The 23,415-nt window shown below is 40.8% G+C and overlaps 1 protein-coding gene across 1 annotated transcript in view; it reads left to right on the forward strand.

The window, feature by feature from the left end:
• Window positions 1–250: 250 nt before the first annotated feature.
• The window catches only part of LOC107598592 (sodium channel protein type 4 subunit alpha A), a 36,164-nt gene continuing 12,999 nt past the window's right edge, over window positions 251–23,415 (forward strand). Inside the window, exons 1-15 of the mRNA XM_016289981.1 lie at window positions 251–531; window positions 650–770; window positions 875–962; window positions 1,733–1,861; window positions 4,171–4,262; window positions 4,546–4,800; window positions 5,118–5,181; window positions 5,343–5,484; window positions 5,566–5,766; window positions 5,959–6,117; window positions 8,484–8,604; window positions 9,201–9,439; window positions 10,087–10,260; window positions 10,455–10,811; window positions 22,104–22,475. Coding sequence (XP_016145467.1) covers window positions 280–531; window positions 650–770; window positions 875–962; window positions 1,733–1,861; window positions 4,171–4,262; window positions 4,546–4,800; window positions 5,118–5,181; window positions 5,343–5,484; window positions 5,566–5,766; window positions 5,959–6,117; window positions 8,484–8,604; window positions 9,201–9,439; window positions 10,087–10,260; window positions 10,455–10,811; window positions 22,104–22,475 — 2,766 coding nt within the window. The 5' untranslated portion in view covers window positions 251–279. The remainder of the gene's footprint in view (window positions 532–649; window positions 771–874; window positions 963–1,732; window positions 1,862–4,170; window positions 4,263–4,545; window positions 4,801–5,117; window positions 5,182–5,342; window positions 5,485–5,565; window positions 5,767–5,958; window positions 6,118–8,483; window positions 8,605–9,200; window positions 9,440–10,086; window positions 10,261–10,454; window positions 10,812–22,103; window positions 22,476–23,415) is intronic.

A 23,415-nucleotide genomic window follows, 5' to 3' on the forward strand; every position in this document is an offset into this window, starting at 1 on the left:
ATAATTTGCTTTGGGAGAGCAGCTCTCATTCTTTGCATCTCTTGCAATATATTCACAACAAAAAAATGTAAGTAAGTTTTGCAATAGAGAAAGGTTTTCTTTTAATTTTGATAGTTTTCCCTAAAACTGCGCTGCATATGTATGATTACATATTCATAAATGATTTTCATATATGAAGTCCATAGTGACATTTGCCATAATTCAAAAATATTTTTCCTCTCTTTCAGGAGCTTGGTGTAGAGATTCCCCGTTGAGGTGGTATCTCTTCGCGATGCCAAGATGGCAAGCCTGCTCCCTCCCACAGGCAACAACGTCTTCCACAGATTCACCCCAGAGTCGCTGGTGGAGATCGACAGGCTCATCCAGGAGAGGAGCACCAGGGAGGATGTAGAGGGGGTTGAGGAGGAACCACAGGCCCCGAGCAGTGATTTAGAGGCAGGAAAGTGCCTGCCAATGATCTATGGTGACCCACCAGTGGATCTCCTCAACACTCCTCTGGAGGACATAGACCCCTTCTATAAAACACAGAAGGTCATTCTCACACCCATAACTATTAAGTGCAGTGCTCTGTATTTAAAACTAAACCTCTGTTCATCTGGTGTCCATAAGTGTTCTTAAACCTTTGTGTTAACCTCCTTCTCATTTGCAGACTTTTATTGTCATAGGTAAGGGAAACACAATCTACAGGTTTACTGCTGAACCAGCGCTGTTTTGTATCAGTCCTTTTAGCCTTGTCAGAAGAGGAGCCATCAAAATTCTTATACATTCATATCCTTTTCATTCTCATCATTTCAATTTAATTTTTGTTTATCATGATTGATGCAGTAGTGTGTCATTACTTATTTGCCATATTTACCTTGACTGTTCTTCAAATTTTTTAGTATGGTCATCATGATCACTATCCTGTCCAACTGCGTGTTCATGACAATGAGTAACCCTCCAGCCTGGAGTAAAACTGTCGAGTAAGAGCTGCCTTGTGTGAACACACACATTTTCAGCAGAAGTGATCTGTTGAGTACTAGTAGAAGTCTCGAATAATTTTGGAGGGATGAAAGGTTAGCGAGTAATGAAAAAGTAAATGGAGTGTCTATTTACACTAAGTGCAAACAGCCCACCTTGCTGGCAGAAGTTACCAACCTGTGGTTGGGATAGTCAACACTACAAATGACGACAGTCAAACAACAGCTCGAGTGGTGTAGCTGATAAAGCACATACAGTTGTCTTTTTGACACGATCGACTTGAATTCAAATCCACCTTTTGCCAAACTTTTTTTCCTTTCTTTTTAAATCTCATATCACATCGGAAAGGCATTTATTTTCAATAAAAAATGAAGGAAATAATCGAAGAGTCAAAATAAAATATCGGGTATGCTTAGGGTAGGTGAAGGGAAGGGCATATCCATTTAATACTTTGAATTAAAATTATAATTTGCACTCAATACGTTATTATTGCATACTGTTTTATAATGTATTTACATGTAGTGCAAATAGCTGCTGCCAAAAGTAAAATATCTATAGGAAATAATTACACATTTCTGTGTTGGTTTATTTTTTATTTGTATTTTAAATATATCCCATATATGTAACAGAAAAAATGTATACTTGTAATTCACAACTGATTTATACTGTATGTTCAATATTAATACTAGCACAATATAATTGTGGCTCTGCAGCACCTATTTATGATAATTTATTCATGAGAAATATTGATTTATATATATTGTTATTTTAGGTATGTTTTTACTGGTATATATACCGTTGAAGCAACAATCAAAGTTTTGTCTCGGGGCTTCTGCATCGGACCTTTCACATTCCTCCGTGATCCATGGAACTGGCTTGATTTCATGGTGATCAGCATGGCGTGAGTATTTCAATTCATACAGTGTATATAAATATATATATACATGCATGTATGTTATTTATAGTTCACCTAAAAATATCACAAAATCTTCAAGTGATGTAGATGAGCTTGTTTCTTCATCAGAACAGTTTTGGAGAAATTTAGCCTTACATCACTTGCTAACCAATGAATCTTCTGCAGTGAATGGGTACCATCAGAATGAGAGTCCAAACAGTTGATAAAAACATCACAATAATCCACAAGTAATCCACATGAATCCAGTCCATCAATTAATCATCAGTTCATCTTGTCACTCAATCTTGCGAAATGAAAAGCTGGATGTATGTAAAAAATGAATGGGTCTTTAAGGTGTTTTTAACTTTAAACAAGTCCTCTATCCATAATATTTGTTTATTTAGTGAATCAGGAGAGAAATATTCACAGATCAAGCTCCAGTGACTAGTGAAAACAGTCAAAACCTGTTCAAAACAAATATGTGGGTGGATTTTGATGTAAGAGGACAAAAGGGGATGGACTTTTTCACTGGAAGTATTATTATGGATTATGGACTGGTATTATAAACTTTAGCTGTGGAACTTGCTAACTAGCACGTTATTAGGAAAGGCGATTTGCAGAGATTCGTACTCACTTCTATATACTCAATTCTTCTGTAGGTGATGCTGGATCACGAATGATTTGCGCGAACATAAACGCATTTAGGCAGATCGGGGGCGCATTCCCTTCAAAAACAAAGGTAATCCACAGCGTCGTCAGTGGCTCAGATGTCGGGAGTAAATGATGACTGCTATGTTCATTATTACATCCAACAACAGAACACCTCAATCGCTTAGAAGCCCTTCTTGTCTACTCCTTCTCTGGCGTCGAAACAATGGCGGACTGATGACAGCTCACTCAGAGCGGGTCTATGGTAAAACGACAGTGTCAGTCAACAATCGTGGGAGGGGGCTGGGTCTGTGTGACATCACACAGACAGGCATCTGAGAATGGCTTAATATGAGAAAGGGGAAAATGATTTAACAACATAAAAAAAAAACACTAGGTGGATCTTTATCATCATAGGGTGGTTGTGTACACACACTGCCAACAAACATTTCAGTTCAAACAACTTGTAAAAGTGCATGTTGCATCCGATGACCACTTTAAAGTTAAAACACCTTAATGATGGATTTGTTTTTTACAAACATGCAGCTTTTTGCTTTGCAAGACGTTAATTGATGGACTGGAATCATGTGGCTTACTTGTGGAGTATTGTAATGTTTTTATCAGCTGTTTGGACTCTAGTTCTGATAGCACCCATTCACTGCAGAGTAATCCACTGATGAGCAAATCTGTTTCTGTGAAGAAACAAACTCTTCTACATGTTAGGTCACCTAATGGTGACTACATTTTGAGAACATTTTTAGGTGAACTATTCCTTTAAGGTTTAGTGGTTCTTTGATCTCATTTTTGCAATGTTCACACAAGTGATACCCTGTGTTACGTGAAGAGTCGTGACAATGCAGGCTTTATTCCAAAATGTGGTCAAACCAGGCAGGGTCAAACACCAGCAGTACAATAGCAAACAAGGTAATCCAAAAGGGTAATCCAAAAACAGACAAGGAAGGGCAGAAAGCAAAGATCATAAAATAGATAAACAGTCCAAGGATCAAGGAACACAAAGGCAAGGCCAGAAAACTAGGAACTAGGAAAACACAGAAACTAGGAACATGCTACAAGCTAACAATAATCAGCAAAATTGGAGCATGTGTGAGCAACTCTTATACTAGACAAGGACAACACATGACAAAACCAACCAATGAAAACAAGACACATGCAACCAAGGAACCAATCAGAACATAACACACAGACAAGGGTAGCACATGACAAGATCACACGAGGGGCAAGGAAGACATGGGAAATTGAGTCCAGAGAACAATAGCAAGAGTGAAGTGCCCTCTAATGGAGATTATGACACCCTGCATGCTTAGTATCATTCAGGTACCTTCTCAATGACTGTCAGCTAATGCTGCCATTTGGCCAGTGGTCGACGGATCTATATATAACATATATATATTAGGGTTAGGGTTAGGGTTAGGGAACATTAAAACCAATCTTTTTCCACTGCCAGGAACAGCTAACCAAAAAAATTACTAGAGGACTTAAAAAAATACAAACACAAAATCTCAGAAGCTGAAGACTTTGCTGATCCTTATTTTCTATATAATTACAATTAAATGGGACTAATTGTTTTCTGTATTCCAAGCATATTTTACATTAGCTGATCTGTTCTGCCTATTTCACAAATTGATTTGTGGTTTGATTGTTTCCAGGTACATCACAGAGTTTGTAGACCTTGGTAATGTGTCAGCACTGAGGACATTTCGTGTGCTTCGAGCTCTCAAAACAATCACAGTTATTCCTGGTATGTAATAATTGTGTTAAAAATTGTATGTAATGCAACAGTTCTTTAAAGTCACAAAAAGGAAAACCACAAAACCACACGAAAGCAAATGTTTTCCATGATGTTTTTGTTTTCTTGTATGTCTGTATACAAATGTTTATTTCTATAATTTAATAATGACATTGTATTTTTATTTTTTTTACTGTATACAAAAAAGGATTTGTTTCTCTATTGCGTATTTTCCACTCTCCATATTTAAAAAAAAATAATTTCAAAAAGGTTTCACCTTGTACTTTCTGCTCAGGTTTGAAAACCATCGTCGGGGCTTTGATTCAGTCTGTCAAGAAGATGGTAAATGTTATGATTTTGACTCTTTTTGCACTGGCTGTATTTGCCCTCATTGGCCTGCAGCTGTTCATGGGAAATCTACGCCACAAGTGCATCCGTTGGCCCATTCCCAACAGCACCATCTTTGATGACTACAACTACACCATGGTCAATGACACCACCCTCAACGTCACAGATACTTTCGATTTCAAAGCATACATAGACAATGAAGGTGAAGTCAGGTCAAGATTATTAAATATTTCCATTAAATATTTTTTACTCAATTATGTCATCACATAGTTAAAACACGAAGTACTACATGTAATTGCAAGATAATAATTACAGTATTTTGTAAAGCTGAAAAAATGTAGAACATTTTTTACAGTTACTTTTTTCATTTGAGGTTTGAATTTTAAATATTAGACACAAAGGTATTAATGCATGTGATTTAAAAAAAATGTTGGCAAGTCACTTTGGAATAAAAAATCATAGAATGATTAATATATTGCCTGCTATAAACTTCCTTATTATACTTGTTATACTCTGCAGAAAACCAATACTTTCTGGAAGGAAGTTTAGATGCTTTGATATGTGGTAACAGCTCTGATGCTGGGTAAGTTTGGTTTACGTTCAGTAATAAAAAAAATGCTTGTAATTTAATATATTGATAACACATATCAATAGCTATGTAATTGTAATACACCATAAAAGCAACAAAGATTTATGTATGAAAAGATAAAGATTAATTACATTTTTTGTCTGTTGTTTTAAAAGGAGGTGCCCAGAAAGTTACACATGTATGAAGGCTGGACAAAACCCGAACTATGGCTACACCAGCTATGACAACTTTGGCTGGGCATTTCTCGCCCTCTTCAGACTCATGACTCAGGACTATTGGGAGAATCTCTTCCAGTTGGTCTGTTAACTTGTCATTTTTATGTTTGTTTATTTGTTGGAATAGTACACGCAAATTAAATTCCATTTCCATCTTGTTTAGACCCTTCGTGCCGCTGGGAAGACCTACATGATCTTCTTTGTGGTGATCATATTCCTGGGCTCTTTCTACCTCATCAACCTGATTTTGGCTGTGGTTGCTATGGCATACGATGAGCAGAACGAAGCCAACTTGGCTGAAGCTCGTGAGAAAGAAGAGGAGTTTCAAAGATTACTTGAGCAACTCAGGAACCAAGAGCAAGAGGTCAGGTGACTACCATATATTTCACTTTAAAATACGGTTAAATTATTTAAAGACTAGTGCTACCTCAGATTCACAATGCAATCATTTTGACAATGTAATGCATATCAAAACCCCAAAATACTTACTATTAATTGATTTACATTGATACGTTACACTTATATGTTGATATATAGTGGTTTATTTAAATTACAGGCAGGCAGTAAAGCATCTTTAGCCAGCCAGGCGACACAAAGTCGAGGGTCAAACATGACAGGTTCACTGCACAGTCTTGGCGGTGATGATGTTATAAAGGACTGTAACGGCCGATTAGTGCCTCGCCTCATTGTCAACAGAGCCTCTTCTAACAAAGAGGTAATGTAATTTTGACATCAGTATTTTAACATTATTTTTAGAGTCAGGTTTAAAGAGTTTGAGTAAGAGTACTTCTCTACTATATTGTTGGGAGTCTGTACTTTACTTCGGTTCTGTTAAAACTAGGGTTGCCCCAACTAAAGATTTTTCTGTCAACTAGTAGTTGTTCATTTGAAGTATTAGTCAAATAATCGCACGTTTATTAATAAACCATTTAAATCATAATAATGTGCCTTTAATTGCCTACATTGCCTAATAAGCACTCAAGCGCACGCATAAAGCTTGCCACACCGCACCGGCAGAAGTAATGATTATGAATGTGTCAGATAAAAACAGTAAGGAGGCTGCATTAACATTTTAATAATTAATTGATAAACTAGTGCTTTCTTTGTTTTTGCTTTAAGAGATGAAGTCGGCGACACTGACTCGTCATCTCTGCAGTGGACGCGCCTGTATGCAGGTTTCGAACGGATTACATAATCTGAGAATATTTTTTTTCCATTTGAACTGGTTTATTTGAAAATAGACATTTCGCTCTCTATAGATAGGCTATGTTTTCATATCTGTAAGGCACGTAGGCTATACACGGAGTTTCTGAGTTTCGTGTTCAAGTTCACAGAGACCGAGACTGCAGAAAGCGCATCCTGTTGCTTTTATTATTTTACAAAAACGCCATGTTTTGTTGTTATTGTGAGTGCACACAAACACCGGCAGAAGTAATGATTATGAATGTGTCAGATAAAAACAGTAAGGAGGCTGCATTAACATTTTAATAATTCATTGATAAACTAGTGCTTTCTTTGTTTTTGCTTTAAGAGATGAAGTCGGCGACACTGACTCGTCATCTCTGCAGTGGACGCGCCTGTATGCAGGTTTCGAACGGATTACATAATCTGAGAATATTTTTTTTCCATTTGAACTGGTTTATTTGAAAATAGACATTTCGCTCTCTATAGATAGGCTATGTTTTCATATCTGTAAGGCACGTAGGCTATACACGGAGTTTCTGAGTTTCGTGTTCAAGTTCACAGAGACCGAGACTGCAGAAAGCGCATCCTGTTGCTTTTATTATTTTACAAAAACGCCATGTTTTGTTGTTATTGTGAGTGCACACAAATAAACGAAGAGTCTTTACAGATTTGAAAGATGTGTTACTTTTATCTGTATGAGCAAAAATGAGGGAGTATTTTAAGAGCAAGTGAGCACACCGGCGCCTCCATCTGTCCTGCAGTGAGCGCTGTTCCGCTTCCACACACTTGAATAGCGCACATTTTTCTAGGTTAACATTAGATTGAGCGGTCATGTAAAGTTGCTGCTACTAACATATTTCAGATGATAAGTCATATTTGAGGTTGACGAATGATAGGCGAGCGTTTGGATGTCCTGCCCGATGTACTATATTACCACAAAGACCAGCCATTAACGATCTGCATGACTTCGCCAATGTGGATTTTGTTTTTCTGCGACTAAACGAATAATACAATTTTGGTCGACCAGGCCTCTTCTATTGAAGTCTATTAGGGGGCAGCCCTAGTTAAAACCAAATATTTGTACTTTTATTCAGTTACATTTACAAGATAAAAATAATACTTTTTACTCTGTAACAGTTTCATTTAGACTTAAATGTACAAAATACATATGATTCAGTTATTTAAAAATAAAAATTTTATTTTTATGGATGAACTTGAGTCAAGTGTGAACACGGTTCATGATTACTCTTAATTATTAATCTAAAAATCACTATATTGTTAAATCACTGTAAAATCATCTCCTGAAAATGTTCAGGTAACTGTTTTCAGAATTTGTTTTCAGAAAAAACAGAGTTTTATAGTTTTATACTGTATATTCAGAACAATGAGAAAGTATATTCTGACAGTTTGTTTTTACAAAGTTCATAATTTTTCAAATATTTTAAACGCTTAAGTACATTTAAATGTGTATATTTTTACTTTCACTCAAATTTTTTGGGTAGGTACCTGGAGTTTCAGTTGAGTAGAGTTTTTTGACATAGTATCTGTACTTTAAAGGAAGTACAATTTTTCAGTACTTTTTACACCTCTGATTAGTGTTTTTTATACATAGCCTGTCAAAAGTTTCAACACACTTGACAGAATGTTGATGATCTCATGATTATAATGACCTTTTGATGCATACCACAGAGTATGAGTTTGATGCATACCTACTAGTGTATGTCTAGATTCAGTATGAACTTATTGTAATAACTGAATGTTAAATAGAAGTCTCTTTTCTAGTCATTTAGAGATTGCAAACTTCAAAATCACAATTGCTTCACTCCAGATAGTATTACTAGTACTAGTATGTTTTGCCATTGTGATGACATCTGTACTGTTTCATTTATCCTCCAGTTATCAGCTGAAGACGACCACAAATCCATGAGCTCCAAACACAGCATGCAGTACCTGGACCAGCCCAAACTCTCCAAGAGAACAGCTAGTGCTATCAGTGTGCTCACTGCAACTATGGAGGGTACTAGCTTGAAGAAACTCCTTGAGGGTCGATTAACTGCAAATTAAAAGGATATTCATTTAAATACCTTATTAAGTAGCTTTGTTACTGAGCATGTCAAGTTTTTCCATTTATTATGCTTCTCCAGATGTTTCAGAATGTCAGGACGTCAAGATTTTAGACATCAAAATAGTTTGGTACATAAAAGTTCAAATGCAGTACATTTATAACCATGACATGATCAAAGACATGCTGAAAACCCTCAACTATTTCTTGTGAAGTCCCAATAGCAGGAATGTAAATGCACTGGGCTTAGACTGGCGATTTTTATGTCCCTGAAGTTTATTTATTTATAGATTATTGTACCATGGTCTGACAGAACAGCCTGAGAGCATCTGAAGATAGAGATTTATCCTAAGCAAAGGTCAGACTCATTGTGTGTGGAGAAAAACCTGTTAACTTCCTCTGAGTGGTGTTAATCTTTGGACTATTTCAGAGCCATGAGTTGACTTTAGACTGGCAGAACTTATTGCTGTCACTCTGCTGGTGTTCATTCACTGCTTACCCTAAATGGAAACTGTTCAAATAGTGTTTTCAATCTCTCTTTGTCTCCCTAGAGTTGGAAGATGCTCAGAGGCCTTGTCCCCCTGGCTGGTACAAGTTCGCTGATATTTTCTTTAAATGGGACTGCTGCACTCCCTGGATCATATTTAAGAAGTGGGTTCATTTTGTAGTGATGGACCCATTTGTGGATTTAGGTATCACCATCTGCATTGTGCTCAACACACTTTTCATGGCCATGGAGCACTACCCAATGAGTCCAGATTTCGAACATGTTCTCTCAGTGGGAAACTTGGTTAGTATCAGTCTCAATACTTATGTATTATTGTCAAATTTACCTTGTTTAAACTCTATGCATATATATACACTGCCGATCTCATTGTTTTCTTTTTTTTAAGAGCTGGTTAACCAGCATGGCCCTGTTGTAGCTAGTTCATAACTTGCTATTTTATATATATATATATATATATATATACTGTATATGCACTGTATATATATATACACAGTATTAACAGTTAATGTTAATTTCAACATTCACTAATACATTATTAAAATCAAATATTTTTTCATGGACCTGCGCTAACATGAACTAACAATAAACTGTTGCATATTAATGAACTAATGTTAACAAAGATTTCTAAATACTGTATCAAATGAAAACTCTGTTGCTGCTCATTGTTATTTCTTGTTCGTTAATGCATTAACTGTAACAAGTGGCCTTATTGCTTTTTCCCCTTTCTGGGCTTGCCTTAGATAGCATATATCCCTGAACAGCAGAACACAAAAGCTTTCTTATTTTATTAGTCATTTAAGTGCATTGGCATCAGGAAAAATAAACTGTAATTGTAAATAACAGCAAAGCTGATTAAACGGTTTAAATTGGCTGCCATTAATTCAGGTTATTAGTAGTATCTCACATCACATTAAATCTTATTCTTCTAGGTATTTACAGGAATCTTCACAGCTGAAATGGTGTTCAAGCTCATTGCTATGGACCCCTACTACTACTTCCAGGTGGGCTGGAACATTTTTGACAGTATCATTGTCACACTCAGCCTGGTAGAATTGGGACTGGCCAATGTTCAAGGATTGTCCGTTCTCAGGTCCTTCCGTTTGGTAAGTCTGCATCTCAACCCCTCAATACCTTTTTTATTTCATGGTTTGTGTGATTTATGCTTTCTGGAAAATGTATGAATTTAAGAAATACCTCACCCTAGTATAAAAATGGTATGTGGTTTAACTTTGTATGCTATTGTGTCTCTCACGGTATGTGTGTTTGTGCCCCTCTCTGACGGATGTGCTGGAAGTAGCTACGTGTCTTCAAACTGGCTAAATCTTGGCCCACCCTTAGCATGCTGATCAAGATCATTGGCAACTCAGTAGGTGCCCTGGGGAACCTAACGCTTGTCCTGGCCATCATCGTCTTCATCTTTGCCGTGGTGGGCATGCAGCTTTTTGGCAAGAGCTACAAGGACTGCGTTTGTAAGATTTCTGAGGACTGCGAGCTGCCCCGCTGGCACATGAACGACTTCTTCCACTCTTTCCTCATCATCTTTCGGATCTTGTGTGGAGAGTGGATCGAGACCATGTGGGACTGCATGGAGGTGGCGGGAGCGAGCATGTGCCTGATAGTCTTCATGATGGTCATGGTCATTGGAAACCTTGTGGTAGGAGAGTCAAATATTATGGGAGAAAAACACTTCACTTTGCTGATTTAGTGAATTAGCATCTGATGACATGCCACTGAGGATTTTGGTATTTTGGTATTTTTGTCTAGTTTTCCAGTATAAATATCTGAATATTCTTAAATCAAGATATATTTACTGTATATTGTACTGTAAAACAATAATATTGGGGAGGAATTTTTTTTTTTTGCAGTGCGTTGCTTGTGCAAGAACTTCTAAAGCTTTTAGTGCAGCACAGCTCCGATATGTTACTATTTTCTTCCACACTCAAAGGGAACACTATTATTATTAGACATCTGCTGTCACTGCTAAGCTGTTAATCTTTATAACTGTTACCCTGAAGCTGTACTGATCTGAAGCTTTAGCATAGCAACCAAGCCAAACCCAAAGGATTTTCAGCACAGCTGATGGCAGGCCGGCTGTTGTTGACATTCAGGTGGCAGAGCAGTTAGCGTCTGATTTCTCTGGGTAACCAGGTGTTAATTAGTCATAACGTTTAAAGGGGTGGTTGATTGTGATTTCACTTTTTTAACTTTAGTTAGTGTGTAATGTTGCTGTTTGAGCATAAACAATATCTGCAAACTTGCGACGCTGAAAGTTCAATGCATTGATATTGTCTTTTAAAATGATGGCAGTTTAATGCCTACAGTTGCAGCTGGTAGGGACTACAATGAGCTTCTTCCCGGGTTGGTGACATCATAAACCCTGAAATTTACATAAACCCGCCCAACAAGAGTTGTTGCCATGCCGTCAAAACTAGGGGTGTGTGAAAAAATCTATTCATTTATGAAACACGATTCTGTCTTCCAGTGTTTCCCCTGCCATTATTTTAGGGGGGCGGCCCGCCCCGGGTGCGTGAAAAAATCTATTCATTTATGAAACACGATTCTGTCTTCCAGTGTTTCCCCTGCCATTATTGTAGGGGGTTGGCCCGCCCCCCCAACGGCACCCCCCGCCCCCCTTGAAAGTCAAGTTAATTTTATTTAATTATATTTTCTCTATAGCGCCAGATCACAACAGAAGTCATTTAAAGTTACCTTTCTTATAGAACATGTCTATACCTTGTTCTTTCATTAAGTACAATAAAACATAAGGTTGGACAAATAAAACATTTCATAAGGCCCCAAACGTAATATTTGTTAAACTTGTAATAAATTGATGTTAAATTGTTTAAGTTTCATGATTTTAATTAATTAGACATGCTTTTTGATTAATACAATGTAATTTAACCATTAAAAAGGAGTCCAGGAAAAAAAAATCCCCCCCCCCCAAAGCCGTAAACCTAGGGGAAACACTGATCTTCTAACGATTCTAATTGATTCACAAGTTTCAAAATCAATGTTCTAAAGCAGCGGTTCTTAATCCTGTTCCTCGCATCCCCTGCTCTGCACACGCTCTGCTCTGAATCTCTCTCTCTCTCATTCAAATCATGTGTGTTCCACTTATACACTTTATGTGTATAAACAGACAGATATTTTTCACATAGCTACGAGAAGCGTTAAACATGGATGCACACCCGGTTGCTGTGGTAGCCAGAAATACTTGCTGGCAAACACTTCTTAAAAAGAAAAAAAGCAGTCAACCACCCCTTTAAACATTCATATGCAAGGCACCCTATAGTGCTGGAGTACAATAAATATGACAATAAATGTTGTTTTAGTTGCATTGATATATTATTATAGTTTTTTATATTAAATATTAATATTTTGATTTTATTTTTATCTATCTATTTTTACTTTAATTTTGAAGTTTTAGTAATTTTGCTGTTTTTATCAATTTTATTTTTTTCTATGTAGTATTTGGTATTTTTTATTTTCAATAGTTTTAGTTTATTTAGTTTTAACTGTATTAGTACTTAAAATAATGAAATAAAATTTCAAAGTTTAAGTTTTTTACATTTTATTTTGTTTCAGTTAATGTTTATTTTATTTCAAGTAACAGAAGCTGTTTTTTTTATGGTTTTAGTTTTAGTTAAGCCTCCAGCTAAGAGCATTGCAATTAAAAATAAATGATTAAATATTATCATAGATATATCTCATTTCAGCAAGTTTATTGTAAAGATTTAGCGTTTCTGTAAATAGTATCCCAACAGGAAACTGTCATTGTTGTTTTTAATGAATGCTAACTTCACGTGTTGATACAGATCAAGGAGATGCAGATGAGCTGCTAGCAGCTGTGCACATAATTACCATACTGGTGCTGCTGACTGAATACACTTCCTCTCAGGTTATACATAGTGAGAAAAGGAAATGGCCTGTCTTAGCGAGCTAACAAAAGCATCATTACTCAACGTGGCCCATGGCTAACATACATTTTCTCACACACACTCTTCATGTGGTTAAACACTCTCCTGCTTGTCTTCAGGACAAACATGCAATGACAGAGCCACATGTTCAGTGCTGCTTTCTATTTACATCATATGACTGGAGCCAGCAAACAGCGGTTTTGATCTTGGCTGTGTGCTAAGATGCAGCTCAAGTGAGTCTTGGCGCACAAGAAACAAACATGGACAGCTGAGAAACACAGCAGCAGAAGCTGAAGATTCATGTGCCAGCTCCTCACCTATACTTTATACAGTAACTCATGGCCCATGACCCAAAAAAACAATGATAAATGCAAATAATAATGCAACTAAACATACATTACCTTTCAAAAGTTTGTAGTTTAAATGAGTTTTAAAAGTCTCTTATGTTCAGCAAGGCTGCATTTATTTGATCAAAAATACAGTATAGTATAGTAACATTGTAAAATATTACTACAATTGAAAATAACAATTTTCTATGTTAATATATTGTGAAATGTGTAATGTAATTTATTTTTGTGAAGCTAAAGCTGAAATTTCAGCATCATTACTCCAGTCTTCTGTGTCACATGGTCCTTCAGAAATCATACTAAAATGCTAATTTACTGATAAATATAATTTTTTTAATTATTTAAAGGGGTCATAGGATGCCCATTTTCCACAAGTTGATATGATTCTTTAGGGTCTTAATGAAAAGTCTGTAACATAGTTTGGTTAAAATTTCTCAATGGTAGTCTAAAAAACGTCTCAGGTTACATATGTAACCATGGTTCCCTGATTAGGGAACGAGACACTGTGTCCTCTAGGGGTCGCTATGGGGAACGCCTCGTCGTGACCCGTGTCTGAAGCATACATTGAAAAAACACCAACATATAGTATAAATAGGCGCCGGGAGAACACATCATCCACTTCTTTGTCTGAAGCTTGCGTCCGAAGCATGGCAAGAAACCTAGAGGACGCAGTGTCTCGTTCCCTACTCAGGGAACCATGGTTACATACGCAGAGGAAGCTCGACCTGCAGCATGTTCCAAAGCTGGAACAGGTAGCAATTTACTTAGCTGAGGGAGCTACACACTCAGTCGAGAAGGGAGCTCTACCTACAGCATGTTCCAATGCTGGAACAGCTAGCAATTTACTTAGCTGAGGGAGCACAAACCCAGCTCTCAACGAGAGGGGGCTCGACCTACAGCGCGATTGTAGAATCAGAAGGGTAAGCGTACTGCAAGCTAGCCAAACACTCAGCGCATCAGGGAGGCAGAGGAAGGGCCTAATTCGCCTGATGCTGCTGGTTCCAGGTGCTCTGGAAAAACAGAGGACTCAACTTCTCATGTGAAAGGAGAACTCTGAATTCAGAGGAATAGCGTGCTCATTCCAGGTAACCCTTTAATAAAAGGGGAGCACTGCTCAACACTACCACGAGGACAGCCCATGGAGCGAGGAATCCAACTCCTCAGAGAGAATTGAACGCTCGAAAAAAAGCACCATGCTCACAATAACCCTCAATGGTGAGGGGAGCGATGCTTCCAGAGTGTGTTGACAGAGACACACTAGATGAGTGGAGCCCAAGGTACCAGGGTCTATATCAACTCAGAGAAAGGGAAGGAGGTTGATATCGCGTAACACTTACCATACAGGATTTCAGAAAAGTGGGCAAAGCATAACGTGCACACTTACCACTGATGTGGATTTTAGAAAGTGGGCAAAGCATAACGTGCACACTTACCAGCTATGTGGATTTTAGAACATGCGCAAAGCATAACGTGCACACTTACCACTTGTGTGGATTTTTAGAAAGTGCGCAAAGCTCAACGTGTGCACTTACCATAGTATGGATTTAGAGTTTTCCAAGCATCTGCTCACAGATTTTTTTCAGGATTCTTTGATAAATATAAAGTTGAAATGAACAGCATTTATTTGAAATATAAATCATTTGTAACATTATAGATATATTTTGTGTCATATTTGATCAATTTAATGCATCCTTGCTAAATAAAAATATTAATTTCTTCAAAAAAAAAAAGTAAAAAAATCTTGGTGACCCCAAACGTTTGTGTATGCTCCAAATAGTAGCATGTAATTTAAAATGTAATAGTCTTATTAGCTTATATCCAAAGCAATTAGAAAATCCAAAATCTTTTGTTGTTGCCATTGTCAAATGTGTCAAACTGTAACATATTTTGGCAAAAATTAATCTGTCATTTGGACAGGTACAGCCAAAAAATCTTTGAAACCTATAAACAAAAAATGTGTGTACATAGTTATAAATATATAACTCTTTCTTTCTTTCCCACTTTTTTTTTCATTTGCATGTTATTTTTCTTTTCTTTACTGAGCTAAACGTACTCGGTTACTAACATAACCTCGGTTCCCTGAGATATGGGAGCGAGTACTGCATCTGCTAAGACGCTATGGGAAAAAGCCTTTTTTTCTCCTGAACTGAAGCCTTTTTTCAATCACGCAGTGAAACTGCACGGCCATTGGTTAGACATGCTAAAACAGAAAAAAAAGCCACTGGCGACAAAGCCCGCCAGAATGGGCGGACCCATCTGGCTATATAAGCGGACGTTCGCAACAGGATTCTTAGGTTACTTTGACTGAAGCGATGACTGAGTACTAGCATGGCTACATAGCACGGCTAGCAATGCAGCACTCTTTCCTGTATCTCAGGGAACCAAGGTTACGTTAGTAACCGAGTAGGTTCCCTGTCGTTACTACACTCATACTGTGTCTGCTAAGGCGCTATGGGAACATAGTACAATCACGCCGTGCTAAGTTAGAGGAACGACTATAAAAGTATCATAAATTCCATAAGCAAGCAATGCCCATAGAGAAGTTAACAACAACCCAAGGCTAACACGGGCTGAAACCCTTTGTGGTCACGCCCAGCCTGGTTAATCATTCCAGAGTTCTCATGCAACTTCGGCACCCCAGGGGTCGAGAGCTGACAGGTGAACTAATGCCAGAGAGCTTGAGTGCGATACGGTCAAGGGCTGTCTGTCAGACTTGTTTGCGTAACACAGTGCGTGTCTCTTCAAGCGGAGAGGATCCTGGTTATAAAACCTTGCGAATGTGGACGGGCGAGGCCCAGCCGGCCGCCTCACAAATATCCGCAATGGACACACCGCTGGACCATGCCCAAGATGAGGCGATGCCTATGGTAGAATGGGCCCGTCCTCCGATGGGACATTGAAGGCCCAAAGAAGAGTGCGCTAGTATGATAGCGTCTACTGTCCATCTAGAGAGTCTTTGCTTCATGACCGGATGCCCTTTGGTGCGGTTACCGAAGCTAACAAAGAGTTGATCCGAACATCTAAAAGGGGTGGAATGCTCAATGTTAATTCTCAGAGCTCTGACGGGGCAGAGCAGAGATAACTCTCTGTCCTCTTCAGAGGGAGGAACCACAGAGAGCGTAATGACTTGTGCTCTGAATGGAGTGGAGAGCACCTTGGGTACATAACCATGCCTTGGTTTCAGGAAGACCTTAGAGTCGTTAAGCCCGAATTCCAGGCAGGCAGGGCTAATGGAAAGCACCTGCAGGTCCCCTATTCGCTTTACAGATGCTAGTGCCAGAAGCAGAGCAGTCTTCAGCGACAGTGACCGAATGTTGGTAGACTGTAGCAGTTGAAAAGGGGGGCCCTTCAGGGCCCTCAGCACAGTGGGCAGATCCCATGAAGGGACGGTTAGGGGGCGAGGTGGATTCAGCCTCCTGGTGCCCCTCAAGAAGTGGATAACCGCGCGGTTTCTGCCCACCGATTGGCCCGCAATAGGGGCATGAGAGTCCGCTATAGCCGCTACATAAACTTTGAGAGTGGATGGGGAGCGTCCCTTATCCAGCAGCTCTTGCAGGAATGACAACACCTCTGACAGATCAGAAGTAGGAGGGTCTTTACCTCTGTTTAGACACCAAGCGGAGAAAATTGACTACTTAAGGGCGTAGAGGCATCTCGTAGACGGGGCTCTAGCCTCCTAAATTGTGTTTAAGACTAGCTCTGGGAGGCTTGAAGGCTCCCATCGAGCGGCCAGAGGAATAGGGCCCACAGATCGGGCAGAGGGTGCCATATTGTTCCGTTCGCTTGAGAGAGGAGATCTCGTCTCAACGGAATGGGCCAAGGGGCCGCTACCAACAGCTGAGTCAGCTCTGATAGCCACAACTGGTTCTTCCAGAGAGGGGACACCAGGAGAACCTTGTGTTTTTGTTCCCTGATTCGCCTGATTACCTGTAGGATCAGGGCGATTGGGGGAAATGCATAAAGAAGGAGGTTGGGCCAATCATGGGCCAACGCGTCCCTGGTCTTTGAATAATAAATTGGGCAGTGAGAGTTCGGCATTGCCGAAGATCTCCCAGATTCTCTGAACCATCTGCGGATGGAGTGTCCACTCCTCTGAGATGCCCTCGCACAGCGCCCCCCAACCTGCGTTGGAAGCATCTGTCATGACAACTGTCCTTCTGCAAACCATTCCCATGGTCACGCCCTGTTCCATCCAGCGAGAGCTCTTCCAGGGGGCCAGGGCTGTTATACAGGCTTGATTCACCCTGACCTGCGGGCGTCTGTGATGCCACGCATGGGATGGAACCCGCGGTTTCAGCCAGCGCTGAAGGGGACACTTACGAAGCAGACCCAGCTGTAGTGCTGGCGATGCTGCAGCCATGAGGCCCAGCATCCTCTGAAATGTTTTGAGAGGCCGAGTGGTACCAATCTCGTAGGAGGCCGCCAGTCTCCGTATGGCCAGAGCCAATTCCGGCGCGACTACAGCTCTCATTTGAGCTGAGTCGAAAATTGTTCCCAGGAACGATATTCGCTGGCTGGGGAACAACGTGCTCTTGGCAAAATTGACCCTGAGTCCCAGGCGCTCTAGGTGGCTGAGGAGGAGGGTCCTGTGTGATACTAATTTTACCCATCTGTCTCAGAGGGGAGAGAGCCGCGTCCATGCACTTCGTAAAAGTGCAGGGGACCAGGGACAGCCCGAAGGGAAGGACCGTGTATTGATAAGCCACTCCCTCGAAAGCAAATCTCAAGAATCGCCTGTGATGGGGGGCTATCTGGTTGTGAAAGTATGCATCCTTCAGGTCCAGAGAAAAGAACCAGTCCCCTGAGAGAATTTGCGCAAGGATCTAGTTCAGCGTAGTCATCTTGAACAACCTTTTCATGAGGGCATGATTCAGGCTTCTGAGATCGAGGATGGGCCGGAGGCCACCATCCTTTTTGGGGACGAGCAAGTAATGACTGTAGAAGCCCGACTCGCTCTGAGCTGGAGGAACCGTTTCTACAGCTCCTTTTGCCAGCAGATTCATCACCTCTGAGCGCAAGCACCATTAGGGATTTGCACTAGGTGGGGACACATATGTAAGGTGGGGACCACGTTGCTGAAGCGCAGGGGTCTCCGAGTGAATTGGAGTGAATATCCTCGTTTTATTATCCCCATGACCCATCTCGACACTCCGGGGATGGCCTGCCAGGCCTCGGCCCGCGTGGCGAGGGGTTGGATTAACTTGAGGGACTGGCCGCACGGGAGCTGAATATTCGTGAGAAATGGAAGAGGAAATTTGCTCTCTTTTTGAAAATGTTTGTGTTTTATTTTTCCCGCTAACAGCGGCTGATTGCTTGGGCGCTTGAAGGGGCCTATTGTTTGCAACAAACACATTTTCCTCTGTACCCAGAGTTGAACGGGGTGTCAGGAGGTTGTAGAGAGGCTGCTTGGGAGGCGGTCTGGCCGTAGCGAGACCTGGCCCCCAGATCACGAAGACGCCTGAGGTGCCGGGTCCAATGCAATCTTGGGTTGGGGTCCCTGGCACTTAGGAAGGGGGTAGCGTCTGGCCGAGTGGGAGCGTCCTTGCGTCTGCTGAGTCTTTGCGGGCTGAATGGCGGGGGCGGCAGGTACTGGCTTTGCGGGCTGCTGAGTCAGCATAGACTTAGGGCAACTAGAGGTAGCAGCGGAGCTGGAGCGCTTTGGCAGGAAATGTTGCATAGCTTGGGATGATTTCTGTGCCTCCGCTCTGTGAATCCTTTGACCGCCGGTCCGAAGAGACCCTTGGGAGAGACCGGAGCGTCAAGGAAGGGGACCCTATCCGCGTCCTTGATTTCCGTTAGTGTCAGCCATAAATGGCGCTCGAGCACCACAAGGCTGGCCATCGACCTCCTGATCACCTGAGCGGTGGTCTTGGTGGCGCGCAGAGCCAGATCGGTTGCACTCCTCAGCTCCCTGAGGGTCGCGGGGTCCAGGCCAGACTCATCTGAGAATGCAAGGATCTTGGCCTGAAAGACTTGGAGGACCGCCATTGAATGAAGCGCCGAAGCCGCCTGTCTAGCTGAAGTGTAGGCACGTCCAGCGAGAGCTGAAGGGGTCCTACAAGGCTTGGACGGATGAGCGGCCTTTGCTCTCCAGCTGATGGCCGTGGGCGGGCAGAGGTGTGCGGCAAATGACTCGTCCAGGGGAGGCAGCTTGTCGTACCCATTCTCTTCAGCGCCATCGATAGAATTGAGGGCGGATGAAGCAGAAGTATGGAGGCGGGCGGAGTAGGGAGCACGCCATGATCTGGTGAGCTCGTCGTGGACCTCCGGGAAGAATGGAGAGGAACGCTGACGAGGAGCCTGACGGCGCCCCGGCAGGAACCATTCATCCAGACGGCTGCGAGAAGGCTCCTCTGGTGGAGACCCCTCTAAACCCAGCTCTTTGACCGCTTTCAAGAGAATACAGAGAAGCTCGGCGTCCATCCCGTCTTTTGGCGGCGCTGGGCGCTTTACGTCCGAGGCTGTCAATGACATGCTGTCTTCAGGCAGCTCGTCCTCACTTCCCCCAAATGAGACCAGATCACTCTCGCCGGCAGAGGGACGCTGGTCAGACTGGGAGAAGAGGACGGGAGAACTCTTTCTCTGGGGCGAGGGTGAGGCACCTGTGAGGAAAAAAACGGGAGGGCGTGAGGGGCGGAGTCGCTCTCTGAAAAGAAAGCGATCCATGAGCGAGTGAGGCGAGACTGAAGTTCTCGCAGTGAGAACAATCAGTTCCCGTGAGCGCAGCTTCCACGTGGGATTTCCCAAAGCAGGAAACGCACTCCGTGTGGCCGTCATCGCCGTGCAGGGGAGACGCGCACGAATTGCAGTAACGGCGCGGCATTTGCAACAACGCCAAGCTCTTTTAGTAAGCTCTTTTAGAATCGCAGGATGGCGGCAGGGGAAATGGACCGGAACTGCTGCGTCGCTGAGGCAGCGGAGAAGCAGTTCAGCCGAGCTGAGAGGTCCAAGTTCCAGCTGCGAAGGTGTGTCAATGGCGAGCAGGCTTCGGATTAGCAAGCGAAGAGAGGCGAGACTGAAGTTCTCGCAGTGAGGCTTCAGTCTTCAGATCAGCGTAGAGCGTAGTCGTCGCTGAAGGAGAAGAAATCTGAGAATCCTGTGGCGAACGCCCGCTTATATAGCCAGATGGCTCTGCCCATTCTGGCGGGCTTTGTCGCCATAGGCTCGTGCAGCTCCGCTGCAGAGCCATTAGCGGAGAAGCAGTTCAGCCGAGCTGAGAGGTCCAAGTTCCAGCTGCGAAGGTGTGTCAATGGCGAGCAGGCTTCGGATTAGCAAGCGAAGAGAGGCGAGACTGAAGTTCTCGCAGTGAGGCTTCAGTCTTCAGCTCAGCGTAGAGCGTAGTCGTCGCTGAAGGAGAAGAAATCTGAGAATCCTGTGGCGAACGCCCGCTTATATAGCCAGATGGCTCTGCCCATTCTGGCGGGCTTTGTCGCCATAGGCTCGTGCAGCTCCGCTGCAGAGCCATTGGTTCGTTTTTTATACACTGCACGAACCAATGGCGGTGCAGTTTCACTGCGTGATTGAAAAAAAGGCTTCAGTTCAGGAAAAAAAAGGCTTTTTCCCATAGCGTCTTAGCAGACCCTGTACGAGTGTAGTATCGACAGGGAACCAGAGGGTCCTAAAGCAAAACCAGCAGAATACACCACCTGATGGAGAGCAATGAAATCATATAGAGCGTCGGTACTGACATGAGTTACATCTGCACTCTTAAATTTAGTGGGCTGGATGAAAAAAGTCATTTTAGGGTGAACTATCCCTTTAATTCTCATGATATTATGTCCTACAACTTTTTCTTGGAATTATATAATTTTATCTACATAAAATTGTGCCTGGTTTCCTCAAAATAATACACTTTTTTTTTTTAATGTGGCTCTTAAACATTTGTATGATCATATGAATGAGGCCAACCATGGCTTCTATAACTATGTGCTATGTCTAGTGTGCCTAGATCCTAAAGATAGCATCCCTGCCCTATGCTTCCAGACGATTTTATCTACATAAAATTGTGCCTGGTTTCCTCAAAATAATACACTTTTTTTTTTAATGTGGCTCTTAAACATTTGTATGATCATATGAATGAGGCCAACCATGGCTTCTATAACTATGTGCTATGTCTAGTGTGCCTAGATCCTAAAGATAGCATCCCTGCCCTATGCTTCCAGACAACATAATATTTATTGAAACTTCATTACGACAGAGCTTACCTAAACTTGACACTGGCTATGTATAACTTGAGAACCAATTATTTGTGAAACTAGCTTTTATTATTGAGACTTGAATGATGTTAGCCAAGATCATGTTCTAAACACTGGAATTTTGCACCAAGCTGATGGATATGTATATTCTAAATCTAACTAAATTGTTACTGTAACAGTTAATCTCATATCTAATAAACTGTCTTCTCTATGTTACGTTGCATTGGAGAATCTGAATCTTTCTAGTGAATTAGTTCTTCAGTAAATGAGTGGCATAATTTAGTTCCTGCTTAGCATTTTAGGTCTTCTTCTTTAAACAAAAACAATTCATTTACATATTTAACTGGTCTCTTTTTTAAAAGAGTAGCTTAAATTATAGGTAACTTTGCAGCATGGCAAGTATGCCACGTTTGCCACTTAAGCTACAGGAACTCCTTATACTGTATGCGTTCAACCTGCCAACCTCATTCTGACCTGTACTTCTCAGGTACTGAACCTGTTCCTGGCTCTGCTGCTCAGCTCCTTCAGCGGGGATAACCTGTCTGGAGGTGATGATGATGGTGAGATGAACAACCTTCAGATCGCCATTGGTCGCATCACCAGGGGTCTAGATTGGCTCAAAGCCTTCATCGCCAGTATGTTGCGCCAGATTCTTGAAAAGAAACCTCCTGACAATAATAAAGGAGGAGGGGAAGGAGACATAGAACTGTGTGCTTTAAACCACCTGGATGAGAGGAAAATGGCAGATGGCTTGACCAACTGTTTGCCTCCAACACTGACTGTACCTATTGCTCGTTGTGAGTCTGATGTTGAAGAGGATGAGGACTCCGATGAATCTTCTGATGAGGAGGATGGAAAGGTAAAATAACAATCTGTCCTCTCTCTGCCTCCCTCATTATCTAAAATGATGTGTACTGTGGTTTACCATTACCAAACGAAAGAAAGAAAGAAAGCATTAGAGGTACAAATCCCATGTATCCTATGGTGAGAAAACTACTATTAGTTATGCTAGATAAACCTTTTAAAATAAAAAAAAGGTTACCATGAAAAGTATTGAGTTTTAAACACATTAAATGTCTTAATTTCCCCCTTAAAATTGTGATTTTGGCCTGTCCCACCCTAGTGTTAAATAAAATAACACATAATTTTGCCATAATCTGTTCAGTTAATTTCTAATTAATCATAGTAAAACTAATTTAAATAACAAAACATTCCTAAAATTGTGACACCAAATTATAAACATAATTAAGTAAATCATTTTTTGTTATTTTTTTAGACAAAATCTACTGCATTCATCAGGCTCTATCATTCAACCCTTAGCAAAGTTGTTATAAAATAATTTATCAAATATATATTTTTTAATTCATGGGAAATATATGTATATATAAGTAATTTATTCCCTATTACCCAGTGTTTTAAAATTGAATACATTTTAATGTTAATACTTTTTTAAAAACTTTTAATAAACTTAAAAATCTTATCATATAAAAAGTATCATAATTTATATATATATTTATATCAATATACGTATATCAATGATTTTTGTCTAATGCTTATTGCTAGAAATTAAATGATTGGCACAAGTGCTAATACTTCAGTCTTTAGTCTCAAAATATCAGGGAACATTACTTTAAAGGGGTCATATGATGCTTTTTTAAAGATCATTATTTTGTGTATTTGGTGTAACAGAATATGTTGACATGCTTTAATGTTCAAAAAACACATTATTTTTCAAATACTGTACATTATTGTAGGTCCTCTATGCCCCGCCTCTCTCAAACGCTTCGTTTTCTACAAAG

This window comes from Sinocyclocheilus grahami, unplaced genomic scaffold (assembly GCF_001515645.1).
Source record: "Sinocyclocheilus grahami isolate Dianchi unplaced genomic scaffold, SAMN03320097.WGS_v1.1 scaffold253.1, whole genome shotgun sequence".
NCBI lineage: Eukaryota > Metazoa > Chordata > Actinopteri > Cypriniformes > Cyprinidae > Sinocyclocheilus > Sinocyclocheilus grahami.